This window comes from Carettochelys insculpta, chromosome 28, assembly GCF_033958435.1.
Source record: "Carettochelys insculpta isolate YL-2023 chromosome 28, ASM3395843v1, whole genome shotgun sequence".
In the NCBI taxonomy this organism is placed as follows: domain Eukaryota; kingdom Metazoa; phylum Chordata; order Testudines; family Carettochelyidae; genus Carettochelys; species Carettochelys insculpta.
The window spans coordinates 14,346,742-14,364,752 of NC_134164.1; the positions used below are offsets into that span (position 1 = coordinate 14,346,742).

At 46.4% G+C, this 18,011-nt stretch overlaps 1 protein-coding gene across 1 annotated transcript in view; it reads right to left on the reverse strand.

Annotated features, from left to right (window-relative positions):
- The window catches only part of MYO1D (myosin ID), a 385,815-nt gene that overhangs the window by 276,729 nt on the left and 91,075 nt on the right, over positions 1–18,011 (reverse strand). The window contains exons 3-6 of the mRNA XM_074978817.1: positions 14,611–14,704; positions 10,576–10,741; positions 2,897–2,950; positions 1,886–1,981 (exon numbers count right to left, since the gene is read on the reverse strand). Of these exons, the coding sequence (XP_074834918.1) occupies positions 1,886–1,981; positions 2,897–2,950; positions 10,576–10,741; positions 14,611–14,704 (410 nt within the window). The remainder of the gene's footprint in view (positions 1–1,885; positions 1,982–2,896; positions 2,951–10,575; positions 10,742–14,610; positions 14,705–18,011) is intronic.

Here is an 18,011-nt window from a genome sequence, read left to right on the forward strand (position 1 = left end):
GTTCTCTACCAAAAAGATTGAGCTGTTTTGCATTTTGCTTTTAAGGTAGATGCTTTCTGACCTTGGTCCTCGGGGAAGGAGGGAATATAGGAGTTTGCCATGGCTTTAGTGACCACCAGAATAGGCTCATTAATTGGAAATGCTACTTAAGAAGTTTCCACAAAGATGCCAAGATACTGACCAATCTGTAAAATGTCTCTGGAACTACAGTCACCTGAATATTAAAGGTGAAAGTCATCCTCTTTAGCAGGCGTTAGTGAGCCCTGTAGTTGTGCAGTGGAAGTAAAGAATCCTCCAATACTAATGCCTGCTCAGGCAACGAAGGCCACCACAGGACTGGCTAAATTGTATCTGTCCTCAATTACTACTTGCAGGGATGGGAGAAGGACAGCACCAAAACCAACTGTTCATGATCACTTCCGAGCCTAGTATCTGCTTCCTGCTACTCTTGATGAGAATGATCTGGTGTCTTCTAGAAGAACAAGAAGGGTGTGCAGACACCTTGGAGGCAGGTAGAAACCTCCAAGACTTGCAGTCTACCCTCCTCACCAACATGTTTGCTGGACTTTGGTGTTGGATCTCGCTGATACCAAGTCCTTTGATGCCATCTTCTGGTGTCTCTTCCTCAGTAATGGAAGAGTGGCATCAAGAGTCTGACAAAACGGGGGGAGCTCTTAATTGAAGCAGATGTGCTCAGTATGTACGCTGAATGGGAAGGCTCTGGGAGTGGATACAGAAGCCATAAGATGATGTTTTAGTGTGACCTCCCTTCCATTTTAGCTCTATTTAAAGTCCACGCAACTCTTGCACCATTTGTCACAAGCCTCTCCTAGGCACTTGAAGTGCAAGTGACTAACCAGCATAGGTTTCTTTCAGGCATCACAGGTTGAAGCCTGGGGAGTGAGGCACACCCCACCACCAGCAGTGTTCCCTGTAAGCCATGTGCTTGGACACTCAGCCAGAAGTGATTCAAACACCTCCCACTTGATTAGCATAGTACCCACAGCCACCAGCATGGCAGTACACATCTGTACATGCCTAGTCACACATAATAAAATGTATTCTGCACATGGACAGAAAAAAATTAGAGAAAACATTGACCACCAGGAATCAAACAGTTGAAAAAAAATAAAATAAAGGAAACCTAATACTACATTAACCTAACAAAAACTATTAATTAATACCAACTACATACAAATGCGAAATGAAGAAAACTTGCAGCAGCAAGATAGCATGATCCAACAACTGTCACAGGTGATAAGAAGGAACTGAGGGGGACAGGGTGTGACTCTACCCTTTAAACAGTGTAGCTGCACACACAGCAGATGGTGCATGCCTGGCCCTGATGGGCACAACAGAGGGAACATTTTCCAACAACAATGCGCTGGGCATGCACAAACCTAAAGTGGGATTGTCACATGCAACCATCTGACGATCTTAAAGAGATTCCATGTGGCATGAGAAGCAAAATAGGTCCAAAAGTGTTCGCAATTTGTTTGGGGGTCTGCTCTCAATAAGCAAAAACCCCACATACACAAATGAAACCAATTTATGTGAAGCCTCTTTGACCATGAGCTGTTGAGGTTAATTCTTAGGTCCTTATTCCTGTCTACTGGTACACTGCAGCCAGGCTTTTTGCATTGCTACACTGACAGCTGCTGCAAGGAGGAAGCAGCAAAAGGACACAGCAACCCACCATAGCAGCAATTCTGACAGTCTGGTAGTTACCCAGTCTTTCAGATTGTAGCTGAAATTCTCCATTTTCCTTACAATAAACGTCCCATGGATTATTAGCATGAACGTACAGCTAACATCAATATTCCACTTCCAGATTCATTTACAGCTTCAGAATAAATTACCTGAAACTAACTGTCCACAGCCTCACCTTTAACTGCCCTCCAGCCCGGATATAGCTGTATGTAGAGAAATCTTTCTGAAGATGTAGAGAGTGTAGTATCTGGTCAGAACCTCCTTGGAGAAGCTGTGCAAATATTATTTTAAAGAACAAACATCAATAAAAAACAAACACCATCCAATACATCATTTATTTCTACACTGAATAAGTTCTGACCTTCCTCATGCTTAGTGAGGTCTGACTACAACTTTCTATTTCCATTACTAACATGCAAGCAGCCGTGGTACCTGAAGCCAGTAAGCATCACACAGTGGATTCTCCAGTCACAGGGAAAGATTGTAAACACTGCAGCTGTGACATAGACAGCCTCCATCACTACAGAGCCAGAAACACTTCCCATGTGATTTCTTTTAAGGCTGTTAAAGCAACAGTCTTGAAAACAAGTGAAAACCTCTTCATATAGATGTTAGCAGGCAAGCATGCAGGAGCAAATGTGCAGTTTCCCAACGTAACAATGTATTGTCTTCAAATTTACCACATGTTGGAGAAAAAGTGCTATATATACACTTGGCAAACATCAGCAACAGAGGTATCAGTCTACCTCAAACAACAGTGAAGGTACTGAAGTAAAAATATGACATTCAGATACAACTGTACCCAGTGCCATGAAACTAGCTCCATCCAAATTACAGAACCCTCTTGAGAAAGGATGACATTAGTTGGACTGCAAATGAAGTACTAATACAAAAATCAGTTGCAGTACCATATGTTCATACGTACTAATAAGTTTGCAAATGTGTTAATAAAGAGGAGGAGGAGGAGGCATATTTCACCTTTCTATGGCCCAACCTCCAAAATCAGGCATCTTCAACCAACTGAGAAATGTTAAAGACAGAAAACTGACACAAAGTATGATTAACACAGAGTGCCCCTTTACGAAATGCATACAACAGAGAAATTGTTAATTGCTTTGCCTGTACGTCCTGTAAGTAGAGGAGTGAGTTGGCTAATTTCCACGTGTTTGAGTAAGCAAACACTAACCTGATAGAAAGAGTGAAAGCTTCGTTCTCCCGGCTGCTGCACTATCACACGGGACTAAAAGGAAAAGATACAAAGACACGTACAACATTGGCCGTGTGCTTCTTAAATATCTTACTTTAGCCTGCCAATAATTCAGTATTATCAAAATCCCTTTCATGCTTTTTGCCCTACAAATGTACTACTGATCATTACTTGCTGTTTATGACACAAGGCAGTCCCTGTCCCATGAAGTATACAGCCCAGTCACACGCAGATCAGGCAATTACACAAATAATAAGCTATTTACAAAGAGGACTCCCTCTGTGATAACCTTGGTAATTGCTTAGATGCAAAACTCACAAATTATTTTTAGCATCTAAGGTAGCTTACCAGGCTGAAATACAAAACAGCATCACATGATCACCAGCAAGTGTTCCAGGCCTCACAGTTAGGGAACCCTTGTGGTAAATGCTTCTGTTAACTCACCAACAGTTGAAACACTGGCACCAAGACACAGTTCAAAGTTACACTTCACTTTTAATTCAAGACCAATGTTGGTAGGGGCAAGATCTTCACAGAATCTTAGTCCCACATCAGGGTAAACTGTAGGGGAATTTGGTTAACTACAGTGGAACTTCATATTCACAGCACAGGTTGAACCTCTCTAGTCTGGAATCCCCAGGACCTGACTGGTGCCAAATGAGAGAAATTTGCTGAAACACAGGAGGTCAATATTGTCCAGCAGCATTACCAACATTTCCACTGTTTACTGGGCTCTTAGAAGACATTTAGAGTAACTTAGAGCTAAATAACACAGAACACAGAGTCAGGCCTGATGGCTGTAAACAAACTTTATGGGACCATGGAAAACATGACCACATATGATAAGTGGATATTCAGCTAACTAAAATCATGCCAGATCATGGATGCTGCCAGACAAGAGAGTGCCAAAACTAGAGAAGTTCAACCTGTAGTGACTCAGAACCACTGCCAGTTACAAAATTTTGAAATTAATAAGTAAAGGTAGAAGGTCACCAACACCACATGACAAAACTTTGACTAGCACAACATAGGTTTGTTTAAATCTTTAACTAGCTAGTGAAGTACAGAATATTTGTGGCAATAAAGTCCTAGTAAAGAGCCACCTCTTTCTATTAAAACTTAGCTGAGAAGTATAGAGAAACAACTAGGTTTCCTGTAAGAATTACTAATATTGTGGATTAGAAAAAAGTCAGTGAGAATTAGTGAGATGGCTGCTATAAACATGATGATTTATACGATCATGCAAGGTTAGCTGATTTAAGGTCAGCTCTCTCTATGCAGCTATGGAAAAATCATTGCCTGCCCTCGGCAGCTAATTAAGATTACATTAAAATTAACATTTAAAAAAAAAACAAACAGCAACTTAGCATAGCAGAGTCAAATACTTTTATAAAAAAACATTACAGTTGTATGTGTTTTCCCTTAGTGTGTCATAAGGGTCAAAGCAATACATACTAAACACAGGAGGAAGTTACCTACCTTATGAAGTAATAAAACAAAACAGCAGAAATGTAGCACTTTAAACACTGACAAAATTATTTATTAAGTGATGAGCTTTTGTGGGACAGACTCACTTTAAAAACTAACAAAAGGATTTATAAAGTGCTACACTTCTGCTGTCTTGTTTTGACTGAATACAGACTAACATGGCTACTTCTCTGTTACTATGCAGTAACAATGGTTCTTTGAGTTGCGCGTCCCCCGTGGGTGCTCACTCTGGGCATCAGAGCATCCTCGCACTGGTGCTCAGAGATTCTGCCATGGCCATGGTTTCCCGCACCATGCATACGCAGTAGCATCATCCTTGTGCTGTCTTGCCCGCACTCCTCTGTTCCTTCTCTACCTGACAATTAGAGCAAGATGCTTCAAAGAAGGGGAAGGAGGAGGGAAGTGGCGCAACCATGAGGATACACATCCCGAAGAATTATCATTACTGCACAAGGTGAGTAACTTCCTCCTCCTCCTCTTCTTCAAGTAGCGTTCCCGTGCATGCTCCACTCTGGGTGACTAGCAAGCAGTAATCGCCAAATGGAGGTGGGTTTGGATCTCAGTTACTACCACAGTAGACAATACAGTTTGGCCCACTTGGAGAGAAGATGCGATGGAAGACAGGAGAGCGTAGTGTCAAGCAAATGTGTTACTGGAAGACCACATGGCCATCTTACAAATATCCATGAGAGGTATGCTCTTAAGGAAGGCGATAGTGGAAGACACAGCCCTGGTTGAGTGGGTCATGACAGCACCTGACAACTCCCTAAGATGAACTGCATAACAAGTGTAGAGACAGAAGGAAAGCCACTTTGAAAGTATTTGGGATGAGATGGGCAGGCCTTTGGAACATTCTGCAAGGATAGGAAAAGCTGGGAGACTTGTGCCACGGCTTTGTATGGTAGACGTAGAAGGCTATGACCCAATGGACAACTAACTTATGCCACGCCACATATGCTGGTTCAGAATATGGCTTTGGGAAAAACATGGGTAAGTGAATCAGTTCATTAATGCAGAATGGTGAGGAAACCTTGGGTAGAAACTTGGGATGAGGCTGAAAGGTAACTATGTTTGGCAAAGATCCTGTACAGGAGTTCAACTATTAAGGTGGCCGGTTCCCTGACACATCTGACTGATGTGATTGCCACGAGAAACGAGACCTTCATAGACAGGTGAAGCCAGAAGCACATCACTAAGGGCTCAAAGGGTGGCTTCATAAGACAGTAAAAGCAAATGGTTAAGCTCCCATATGGGAAATGGGGCACAGACCAATGGAAACATGTTCTGAAGGCCCGTTAAAAAATATTTGGCAAGAGGATGGGCCAGGAACAAAAGCCCCTCTTCAGGTTGGTAACATGCTGCTATGGCTGCGGTATGCACCCGGACTGTGCTGAAGCTAAGGCCTGACTCATGTAGGTACAGAAGGTAATCTAAAAGGCAACAGCGCGGTATGAGGCGGCATGGAATGGTGGGAGTCCCTCCAGTGAGAAAAACACTGCCATTTGTAAAGGGAAGACTTGTGTGCCGATTCTTGTCTACTGTTGACAAGGATTCTCCTTACTCCCTCAGAGCATGCGGTTTCAGCATTGTGCAGCCATGAAGGAGCCACAGGGGGAGGTGAGCTTGAGGAGATCAGGAGGAAGAATGCATTTTGTCCCAACACAGAAGGTTGCAGAAAGGAAGAAACGGATAAGGAGCTGCTACTGACACCTGAAAGAGGTAAGGGTGCCAAGTCTGTCTGGGACAGGCCAGGGCTACTAGAATAACAAGGTTTGGTCTTGTGTGACCTTGAGTAGCACCTTGTGGAGAAGCAGAATGGTAGGAAATGCATACAGAAGAGGTGTGTTGCGTGTAACAGTAAAAGCATCCCTGAGGGAGTGCCTCCCAAGCACGGATCTGGAGCAGTACTGGTGACATTTCCTGTGTCTCTGGTGGTGAGCAGGTCTATGTGAAGATAACCCCACAGTTGAAATACCCAGCTTGAAGCACACCATATGGAGTTCCCATTGGTGATGATCCATGAATGTGTGACTGAGGGCATGAGCCATGACATTAAGCACCCTGGGGAGATATGTTGCTACAGTGTTGATCTGGTGTCAGATGCACTACAACCACAGCCTTATGGCCTCCATGCTGAGAGAGGGTGAATGCCACCCCCCTTGTTGGTTGTTGTAATACATGCAAGTGCTGTTGTCACTAAGAATATTGACCAATTTGCTGTTAGCAGCTGCTAATGTGTGCAGGCACAATGGACCACTCAAAGTTCCAACAGATTGATGTGAAACATTTTTGTTTGGTGACTGACCACCTGCTGTACCATATGATGACCAAGGTGCACTCCCCAGGCAAGGAGAGAGGCATCTGTAGTGAGGCTGACCAATGGTAGCAGTTGGTGAAATGGCACACTGGTGAGAACGTTGCCTGGACATGTCCACCACTGTAGAGAAGCGAGAATCAGTGGAGGGATTGCCACTGACTTGGAAAGCAGGTCCCTGGCCGGGGTATAGCATGAGGTCAGCTACGTCTGAAGGCAGTGCAAGTAAACCCTGGCTAGTTTGACCACATAAGTGGTGGTGGTCATATGGCCCAGTGATGTTAGGCAGACACGTGCCTGAATGAGGCTGCACACAGTGTGAAACCATTGAATGGGCAGGGATGCCATGTCTGTGATGGTGTGTATAGGCGCTCCTATAAATTCCAGAGCTTGAGTAGGATGAATCATAGACTTGGCATGGTTGATATGGCAGGCCAAGTTGAGTAGGAGGTGTGTGGTAACATGCACCATGTGTCATGCTTCAGGAAGCGATGGTCCCTTTATGGGGCATTCGTCCAGGTAAGGGAAGATGACGACTCCTTGACGACAAAGATAAGCGGTCATCATCATCAGACTATTGGAAAAAACATGCAGTGCTGTGAAAAGGCCTAACTTCTTGAGTTGTCCGAGATCCAAACTCAATCTCCATGCGCTGCTCTTCTTCTGAAGTAGGTGGAATAAAACCTCCTTCCTTGGAATTCCTTGGGAAGGGGTTCAACCGCCCCCAAACTGAGGAGGTGTTGGATCTCCTGGTTGAGGAGATTCTCATGAGAAGGGTCCCTGAAGAGGGACAGGGTAGGCGGTGTAGAGGTGAAAGGGATGAAGTATCCTTTTTCCACCACTTCCAAGACCAATTTGTCTGTGATGATGGTAGACCACTGATGCAGGAAGGGGCGGAGATGGGCGTGGAACAGTTGAATATTGCCTGTTGGAACTGATGGATCAGACTCTCAACCAAATTCTCAAAACTGCTATTCCAAGGGCTTAGCATGGGACACTGAGGGCTGTTGGCTTTAATGTTGCTGGCCCAGACAATGGTTTCTGTAGCCTGTGCCTTTGATGTTGCTGCTGAAACTGGGACCGTTGCTGGGGCTGTTGGTATTGGCCCTGAGGACGCTGGAACAGAGATTACCAGGCCTGCTTGACCAGGGGCATGTACATCCCTAAGGTATGCAACATTGTCCTGGAGTCCTTCATACAATGAAGGACCTCATCAGTTTTGTCAGAAAACAGATACTGGTGGTTAAATAGAAGGTCTTCAACCTTTGGCAGCCCAGAGGGCATAAGCCAGAAGGTACGGCGCATGACTACCACTGAAGTGGTGCTGTGTGCCGCTGTGTTGGTTATATCCATGGCCAACCGCATGCCCGTTCTGGCAATGGCCTGGCCCTCCTTGATGATGATGCTGGATGATGTCAGGCACTGGTGTTCCGGTAGTGCTGGGACAAGCTCCTGTAATTTGGAATACTTCTGGAAATCATAATCTGCCAGCATGGCTGTATAATTGGCAGTGCGGAGAAGGGTACCGGAGAAATACACTTGCTGGCCCATAATGTCCCATTTTTCCCTATTTTTATCTTGGGATGTGGATCTGAATGATTTGTTTCATTACAGACCATATCCACTACTAAGGAATTAGGGGACAGGTGAGTGAACAAGAATTCAGTGTCCTTGGGTGCTACAAAGTATTTCATGCCACCTATTTGCTGATGAGGGTGATGGATGCTGGGGTTTGCCACAGGGTCATGGCTGGGTCCATGATGGCCTCATTCATGGGTAACACCACCCTGGAGGATGGCAGAGACTGCACTGTACGAAGTAGTTTATACTGCTTCACTGGGACCTCCTGAGTGTCCTTGCCCAAGGACTGCACCACACTGCAGAAGAGGTCCTTGAAAGAACAGGCATTGTCTGTGGAAGGGGATGACACCATGGCATCATCCAGTGACAAGGAGGATGGGTGCAGAGGGGAGGCGCCTTCTCCTTCAGAGAAGGACCCCTCGGTGTCAGGGAGCATGGATTGAGAGAATTGTGTCGTAGATGGTTGTAGTGAAGGTTGGTGCAGTTCTGACACCGAGGATGGTGCCAAGTCAGTGCACCAGTGCCGCATCGGTTCAGGCCATGAGGACCCACTGTTGTTCCAGCTGGTAATAATGGTGAGCAAACCATGGCAGAAGCAGAGGACGATACTGCGTAGTAGCCAGAACCAGTGGGGCATCCTGTCAGGGATGCACAGGGCTCAAGTGTTGAAGAGAACGTGGTGGTGCCATCAGATCTGGCACCAGGAGGCAGGGGTCAAGACTGAGAGGTGAATAGCGATGCCAAATGGTACAATCAGCATGGAGAAGCAGATGGCTGAGGTAACGAGCAGTGCCAGCAAGGTGGTACCATAGCAGGTAGCTGGCTAGTCAGTACTAACATCAGCACTGGGTCCCTCAGTGCCAGTCTTTACTGTGTGGAAGGGGTTGACGATCCCTTGTGCCTGTGGCAGTGCTGTGCCATCTCCCCTGGTGATTGAGAATGGAGAGGGTTGTACTTGATTGCAGAGAGTGCAAGTGATGCTGTTTTCTGGCAGGTGCAGCAGGAGGCACAGATGACAGTGTGGTCTGCTTCCCCTTTGCTGGTGGTGGGCTCGCTGGTGCCGACCCCGTTGCTGGTGCCAATGAAATCAACGCTGTGTGTTTACATTTCAGCACTGAATGCATCTTTTTCAACGGTGCCAGGGAACCTGAAACAGTCCTCCCTTCTGACTTGGCCCGTACGGATGGTGCCAGGGACTAGGAATGAACAGGAGAGGGACCTGGATCAGCAACGGGAGACCCACAAAAGGCCAAGGGACACTTGGAGCCCTCAACCTTGGCCGCAGGTTTAGCTGCTTGCTCATCCAGGGCGGGTGACTGTAAAGACTTCTCGTATAAGAAAGCCTTGAGTCTTTTAGCCTGATACTTGCAGGCTCTCAATTAGACTTGAGCAGTGCATGCAGGGTTGCCTTTGGTCAGGAGGCACTTGATGCAAGATGCATGGTGCCCTTGAAGGTGGCGCACTGCTTAAATTCCAGGGAGCCTCGCATAGTGGTGATACAGAAGTAATTCAACTTACTATGAACTTTTAAAGATTTTTTTTTTAATGCAACAAGTAGCACAGGGTGAAAAGACTTGGACAAGGGAAATGACTAACAAACTAACTAATCTTCAAACTCTTGCAGAAAGTACTGAGGCTCCGTCTGCAGCCGAGGACAGTAGAAAGGGAACCGAGGTGCCCACACCAAACAGTGCAAGGAGGCACTTCTGCACATGCACAGCAAAGGAAACCATGGCTATAGCAGAATCTCCGATCATCAGCATGAGGACGCACTGCCACCCAGAGTGGAGCACTCACAGGGACACTATTTGAACAAGATGTTTATTCTGAAACTAGATTCAAAGAAAGAGAGACAGAAGTTTAAAAATGTTGCCCAAATGCTGTGAAACCTGTAGTCTAAAATTATATAAAACATTGTCTCCCTCAGTCTTTTGGAACATGCCGTCAAAGTTAACAGATGATCACGTAAAGCTATGGTATCAAATTTCTAAACCTGCAGCACCACCACTTGCAGACCCAGAAATCTTCATAACTTATGCTGACCAGTGCAATTTCAATGCAAAAATCTCTGTGGGAACCAATTTCACAGTGTTAAATTCATCTCAGACTTTATTCTAGGTACAAAGCACAGACAAAACATTCTAAATTCTGATTCGGGAGAGTGGGGAGGGCAGGGGAGTAAGGACGCATTTAAAATCGCAAATGATACAGCTTACAAATAATCATCATAGGGGGAAGACGGCTTAACATTCTGCAGTCAAACTCAGTAACTTACCTTTTCTAGTAAGTAGTTACTGATATGCCCACCTATCGGGTCTCCTTTGAAATCAAAGTTGATATCCATGTATTTTCCAAATCTGCTGGAGTTGTCATTACGGTTGGTTTTGGCATTGCCAAACGCCTCCAACACACAGTTGGATTTCAATAATATGTTCTTCACTCTAGTAAAGTGAATCAGAAAAGGCAAGAGAAGAGCACAAGCTGAGACAGCGTATTCCAGAATTACTAGTGCAATCTTTTTCCAGCTATAAATCATGTCACTTGGAGGGCTTTAGGAACAGTGAGGTTGTATGCTACAAGAAGATTCATTTGTGTGTCCTGTTTCCTAGACTCCCAGGCCAGAAGGGAGCACTTGTGATCATCTTGTTTAACAGGCCAGAGAACTTCTCCAAAATAATTTTTAAAGCAGATCTTTTCAAAAAAATTTCAATGCTGATTAAAAATTGGATAGGATGGTGACTAGACCACAACCCTGGTAATTTCTTCCAAAGGTTAATTTCTCTGACCTTTAAGAATTTACAACTTATTTCCTCTCTGAATTTGCCTAGATATAGCTTTTAGCCATTGGACCCATATTCTCTCCCTGATACATTGAACAGCCCCCATTGTTAAATTATTTGTTCCCCGTGTAGATATTGATAGACTGTAATTAAGTTGCCCCTTAGACTTCCCGTTGTTAAGTTAAATAGATTCAAAGAACTCCATAAGGTATGCTTCCTAAACTTTCAGTCATTCTTGTGGCTTTTCTCTGAACCCTCTCCATTTTTCAACATCTTTTAAATGTGGACTCTACAAATGGACATAATATTCCAGCCATGGTAATATCAGCACCAAGCAAAATAACATCTCTACTCCTACTTGAAATTTCCACACTTATACTCCCCAGGACTATTATCAATTTTGGCCACAGGGCTACCTCAGGATTTCACGTTCAGCTGATTGTGTACCATGATCCTGAAACCTTTCCCAGACTCCTTGCTTACCAGAGTAGATATCCCCATTCTGCAAGTATGGCCTATAGCAGGGGTGGCCAACCCACAGCTCTTTAGCCACACCCCGGAAGTGCCATCCACCACTCCGTGCACACGCCCCAGCACTTGATGGGAGAGGCATATGGCAACAGCAGCAGCTACTCCTGTGCATGTCCGGCATCGAGTTAGAGTGGGAGGAGCTGGGGGGTGCCCGGCTCTGGGGAAGGGCATTGAGACACATATCATATATTTATTTTTATCTACATATATTTCAGTATAGAAATATCTATCTAGATAGATATAAATATATAGACACAGGGCTCTTTACACTCTATCCACGTGGCTCTTAGTCCCTAACTGGTTGGCCACCCCAGCCTACAGTCTGTGATCCTTGATGTATAAATTTACATTTAGCTGCACTCAAAACACATTTTAATATATAACTTATTCCCTGTATTCAGGAGTTTACATGGGTTGTACTCTGGAAAGGTAGCTGGAAACTTTTGGTAACAAAGCCTCAACATGCATGGAGAGTTGCCAACAGAGCATTTTCAGAGGAGAGTCTTGATTAGTCTGTCTACATTTGAGTCTGCACCCTTGAAATATTCATCTACTCACTTTCTTTCAGAAAGGGCAGGATGTTGAAGAGTTAGTTCCAAGATGGGAGTTTATTTGGCTCCGTTAGTCTGCCATGTTCATTTATCTTAAGACTTTTACACTTTCACTCAGTATGCCTGATGGGCATATTTAGAAATTCATGAACTTGAAATGCTGGACTAAAATTAGAGTGTATTCCTTCTGTTCAACATCCCATTTATCATGAATTGAATGCACAACTCCATTTAGTTCCATGAAGTTTATCTGATACCTCAGTTAAAACTTAATTTCAGGGCACTGTTTACAATTAGAAAATGCAAAGGCTTGAGTTATATTAGCAACTCCTTTAGCCAACTATCTGTTAGCAATCTATCTCAAAACTACCTGCAGTGTAACAGTATAACCAATGTGGTTTCTCTATAGCCATATTGAGAGACCTACAGCTCTTCTGCAGCCAGAATAAAGAGCATCAGCCATTAACTGTGAAACCAGAGGTCACATATTCACAACCCGTATCTACCTGCAGTACAATAGTGTCACACCAAGCTCTTAAGATGACAATATCCTAATGCCACCCACTCTTACCAGATAAAGAAACATATCTCAAGCGGAATAAAGAAAACTTAGTTAACAGCATTTCATCTGGCAAGCAATGACTTATCAATAGCCGAGGTTGTGGAATCACCATTCTATGACGACATGTATGAGAACGGTAGTCTAATTAGTCTGCATCTTCAAAAACAACAAGAAGTCCTGTGGCACCTTATAGATTAACAGATATTTTGGCACATAAGCTTTCGTGGGCAAAGACCTGCTTCGTCAGATGCCTGAGTCGGGGGCTTCCAGAGGAAGTTTTAAATACATGGGCTTATGAAAAGGAGGGAGTCTCAGTCAAGAGGAGGGCCAGAGTTGTGTTAGTCTATTAGGTGCCACAAGATTTCTTATCGTTCTGTGATTGTTCTCACTTTTCTACTGTTTTCTGTATAATCTGTCTGGTTTGTAATTGCTCTCATCTGCTTTAAAATTAATTTTGCTTAGCGTAAATCAGTTAAGGTGGTGGGTTATGATTGGTCAGGTAATTCTGTTATGATAGGTTATGATTGGCTAGTGAACATCTATTAAAATAAATGGTCAAGGTATAGCTAAGGACGACTAAATTTTCACTACTTAAACTGGGTTCTAAGAAGGAAAAAGCAGGAAGGAAAGAACATCAATCAGGAAAGAAAGAAGGCAGGAAGGGAAGAAGGAAACCTTAAGGAGGACTGACCCCCCTGCCCCCAAGATCCCCAAAACCCTGAGGTGCACCAACCAGCATCCAGAGAGTGACTTTGTCTGTCCCAACAGGGAAAGTCTGCCTGCCTTATCAGGACTGGTGAGCATGATACTGGCCGTGTCTACACGCGCACGCTACTTCGAAGTAGCAGCGCCAACTTCGAAATAGGGCCCGTCACGGCTACACGTGTTGGGTGCTATTTCGAAGTTGAAATCGACGTTAGGTGGCGAGACATCGAAGTCGCTAACCCCATGAGGGGATGGGAATAGCGCCCTACTTTGAAGTTCAATGTCGAAGTAGGGCACGTGTAGACGATCTGCGTCCTGCACCATCGAAATAGCGGGGTCCGCCATGGCGGCCATCAGCTGAGGGGTTGAGAGACGCTCTCTCTCCAGCCCCTGCGGGGCTCAATGGTGATCGTGTGCAGCAGCCCTTAGCCCAGGGCTTCTGGCTGCTGCTGCCGCAGCTGGGGATCCATGCTGCATGCACAGGGTCTGCAACCAGTTGTCGGCTCTGTGGATCTTGTGTTGTTTAGTGCAACTGTGTCTGGGACGGGCCCTTTAAGGGAGTGACTTGCTGTTGAGTCTGCCCTGTGACCCTGTCTGCAGCTGTTCCTGACACCCTTATTTCAATGTGTGCTACTTTGGCGTGTAGACATTCCCACACAGTGCCTATTTCGATGTGGTGCTGCCCAACGTCGAAGCTGAACGTCTGCATTGCCAGCCCTGGAGGACGTGTAGATGTCATTCATCAAAATAGACTATTTCGATGTCGCTACATCAAAATAAGCTATTTCGATGTAGCGTGCACGTGTAGACGTAGCCACTGTGTGCTTAGCATTTATTCTGCTTTCTTGGTAATTGTAAATAATTATCGTGTAAGGCTTTTTTAGTGGCACAGATCATGCATACCTGCAGGTAACTGTGCCCTAAGCCCTAGGAGTTGGGTAAGGGTGGAAACTTAAATTAACAAGGTCACGCCTTGAGCCCTACAGATTGGGTAAAGGGCTGTGTGTCCCTGAGTGTGGAAGGGATAAAGAAATTTGTTCAGGTAACAGCGGGAAAGGATGAAAGGATATGAAAACGTCATGCAATTGCAAAAACAGAAATCTGTATCAAGAGTGCACAGCATCATGGTATTAGAACATAAACCTATTCCTCCCCACCCCTACATTTCTGTAAAGCCTTACCTTTCCACTTCTGCTCTCTGACTGGGATTTGTGATAGCAGCTATGTATTGCATAATGTACTTACTGGCCTCAGTTTTTCCAGCCCCACTTTCACCTGAGGACATAAACAGCAAAGTACTATAAGCCAAAAAGATATTTTTAAAATATCAAAGTAAGTCACTGATCATTGCAATCATGCCATTCTGCTCCAATGGCTTCTCTACCTTTTCTTATTTATTTGAGATAAAAGCTGTTTTTGACACCAATGTAACCTTGCCTGGTTGCCATCACTATGCTAACTTAAAAAGAGAAGTTACTCACCTGTAGTAACGATGGTTCTTAGAGATGTGTCCCCGTGGGTGCTTCACAATAGATGTCGGGCCTGCCTGGCGCCGCTGATCGGAATTCTTCTAGCAGTTTCTATTGGATCACGTATGCGCCGACACGCGCCGCTCCCTTGCGCGCCCCCGGCCATGTGCGCGATCCAATCCCCGCCAATTCCTTGACCAACCGCCTCGGATGCTCCTGAAAAACACCAGACAGAGATCCGAAGCGGGGAGGATGGGCGGGTGGTGGAGCACTCACGGGGACACATCTCGACGAACCATCGTTACTACAGGTGAGTAACTTCTCTTTCTTCTTCGAGTGGTCCCCGTGGGTGCTCCACAATAGGTGACTACCCAGCAGTAACCCAAGTAAGGAGGTGGGTAATCGATTCATGTGCAGCTTGCCCCCAAGAGGACTGCTGTCGACAGATGGGTATCCTCCTCAAATACCCAATGTAGGGCATAATGCTTGGCGAAGGTGTCATAGGATGACCAGGTCGCCGCTCTACAGATGTCTTTTAACGCGATGCCCTTGAAGAAGGCTGTTGACGTCACCACCGCCCTGGTGGAGTGAGCCCTAGACGGGGCCAGCAAAGGGGTCTTTGAGTACACTGGGGTACACCTCCCTCAAATCCTCTGGATCCCAAGTTCGGTGATATACATGCTCCCTAGAGGACTGTGAAGGGAAGTCTCGGGATTCTGGACCTAATTCCCCCTGAGACAACTGTGTTCCCGTCCCAGAGCGAGAGTGTACACGGAAGTATTGACAAGTAGCAGGGGAGGACCTGCCCTTGGATCTAGACCTGCGGTGTCTGTGTTCAGCATGATGAGGACGACCATAGCACCATGGTCAAGGGCCTGGTGATGGAGACCTGGACCACGATCGGGGAGTGTAACCATGATGTCTGGAAGAGCGGGACCTCCGCGATGACAGATAGTGGTGAAGCTGGTTTGTGATAGTACTCAAGGGGATCCATGCCCAGAAATGGTGAAGGTGGCCCAAGCCACGGCAAAATTGGTTGGAGGAACGGAGAGGGAGGCCCTAAATAAGCCGGTGGAGTTACAGCCCGTCGGAGCAGCGTGTGTATCTCGGGGGGTGGGGCTAGGAGATAAGGGCAGCACGGCCCTGCCTGGAGATGGACTGAGGTGCCGAGTTTTTGTTTTTGCCTTGCCCCTCCCCTGCGGGGTGGGCGCCACCCCTTCCCGTGCTGGGGATCTCGGCCCCGTTGTTGGCGCTGGGCTCAGCACAGTCAGCGGCGGTGCCGCGCAAGCAGCTTCCTCCGGCGCCGATAGGCTCCGTGCCGGGTGCCCCTGCGCCGTCGATTCTGGCACTTGCCTCGCTGGAGCTCGCGGCGCCTTCTGTGCCGCCTGTTGTGTAATCGGAGGCTCAGCCTCTGCCACGTGTGCTTCTGCACTGCCGCTTTAATGAGCTCGTGGCTGGGGGCTCTGCGTTCCGCTCGTCCTGCCCGCTGGGCCCGCCGGCAAGCATCAAGCAGGGGAGAGTTTCCTCCTCTTCTGCACCGAGGGGGTCGAAGAGGCTGCCTTCCTTTTATGCAACCCAGAGGGCCCTTCTGTGTGAGGCTTCTCCGGCGGTTCCGGCTGGAGAGCCTTATCAAACAAGATCATTTTGAGCCTCATCTCTCTGTCTTTCCTGGCCCTGGCTGTAAGCTTAGCACAGTGGGAACACTTCTGGGTAACGTGTGACTCTCCCAGGCAGCGAATGCATTCACTATGCCCATCGGAGGCCGGCACAGCTTCGCGGCATGACTCACACTTCTTAAACCCCGAGGAGGCCATCGCGGTGAGTCTTTACTGTTAATAGGGTACTTAGCCACTAATCAGTGCTTTCTAACCCAAAATAACATTCACCGGCCTGCAGGGCAGCGGACGGCTTAACTAGCCTTCTTGTCCGCCCCTCTCTCCTTTGTTCCTCTTCTTTCTGCTGTCTGATAGTCTCTTTCTTTTTCTTCTTCTTCTTTTTTTTTTTGATAGTGACAAAAACAATCTTATCTGTCTCTGGCTTTAGCCGGAGCAGATTCCGTCTGCAGCCGATGGCGGTTGAGAAGGAACTGGCGGGGATTGGATCGCGCACATGGCCAGGGGCACGCAAGGGAGCGGCGCGCGTCGGTGCATGCGCGATCCAATAGAAACTGCTAGAAGAATTCCGATCTGCGGCGCCGGGCAAGCCCGACACCTATTGTGGAGCACCCACGGGGACCACTCGAAGAAGAACTAATGATATGAAAGATTTCTCAAGTTTGTAGGGCCTGGCAGGCAGAGGATCAAAAGGGATATTGTTTAAGGGAAAAGGCTGGCATGAAGCAGCTTGCTGGCAGCAATACTGTGAACTGTAATACAAGAGTCTACTGTTCAGCAGCTATCAGGCTGACAGAGTATACGGATACCATGGAAACTACGTGACAGGAGCTGAATGGCAATAGTTCACTATATAAGCACTGCCCCCACTATTTACGATCATGACCAGCAATTAACATTGGCCATCAAAACTGAAGACAAACACTAACCAAAATCATCTCAGAATTCTCAAAGAAAAGACAGGACTGTCTGCTACAGGTTTTCCTCCCAAACCATTCTTCAACCAGACTGAGTGTAACAAGGCAGGGGCCCACATTCAAGTTACCACCATACAATACCACTAACCTGGGGGAATTCACAGGCACTGTGCACATGCAGAATTCAGAGATTCCTTGGTTTCCCGGAACAAAAATTACTTTGACAGAGAAGCAAAGGGACAGCACAGTAGCCCTTCCTCCCCACCCCATTCCTGACCAGCATGCGCATGTGGTTTTAGGCAACCAACAGAGACATAAATTGTTGCAGTGGGGTGCCCTCACTCCGCTTCACCCAAACCCCATAAATCCAGACTCCACCCCCCGCCAAGTGCCACTGCTCCATACCCAGATTTCCTTGGCAAGCCCCACACACCCCTGCATCCAGATCCCAAACAAGCGAGCACAAACAAGACTCCAACCTCTGCATCCAGATCATCCCGTTGAAACCCCCCCAGCTCAGACAACCCCCAACTCCCCTTAGAGCCCCATCCACCTTAACATGAACCCCACTGCAAAGTCCCAT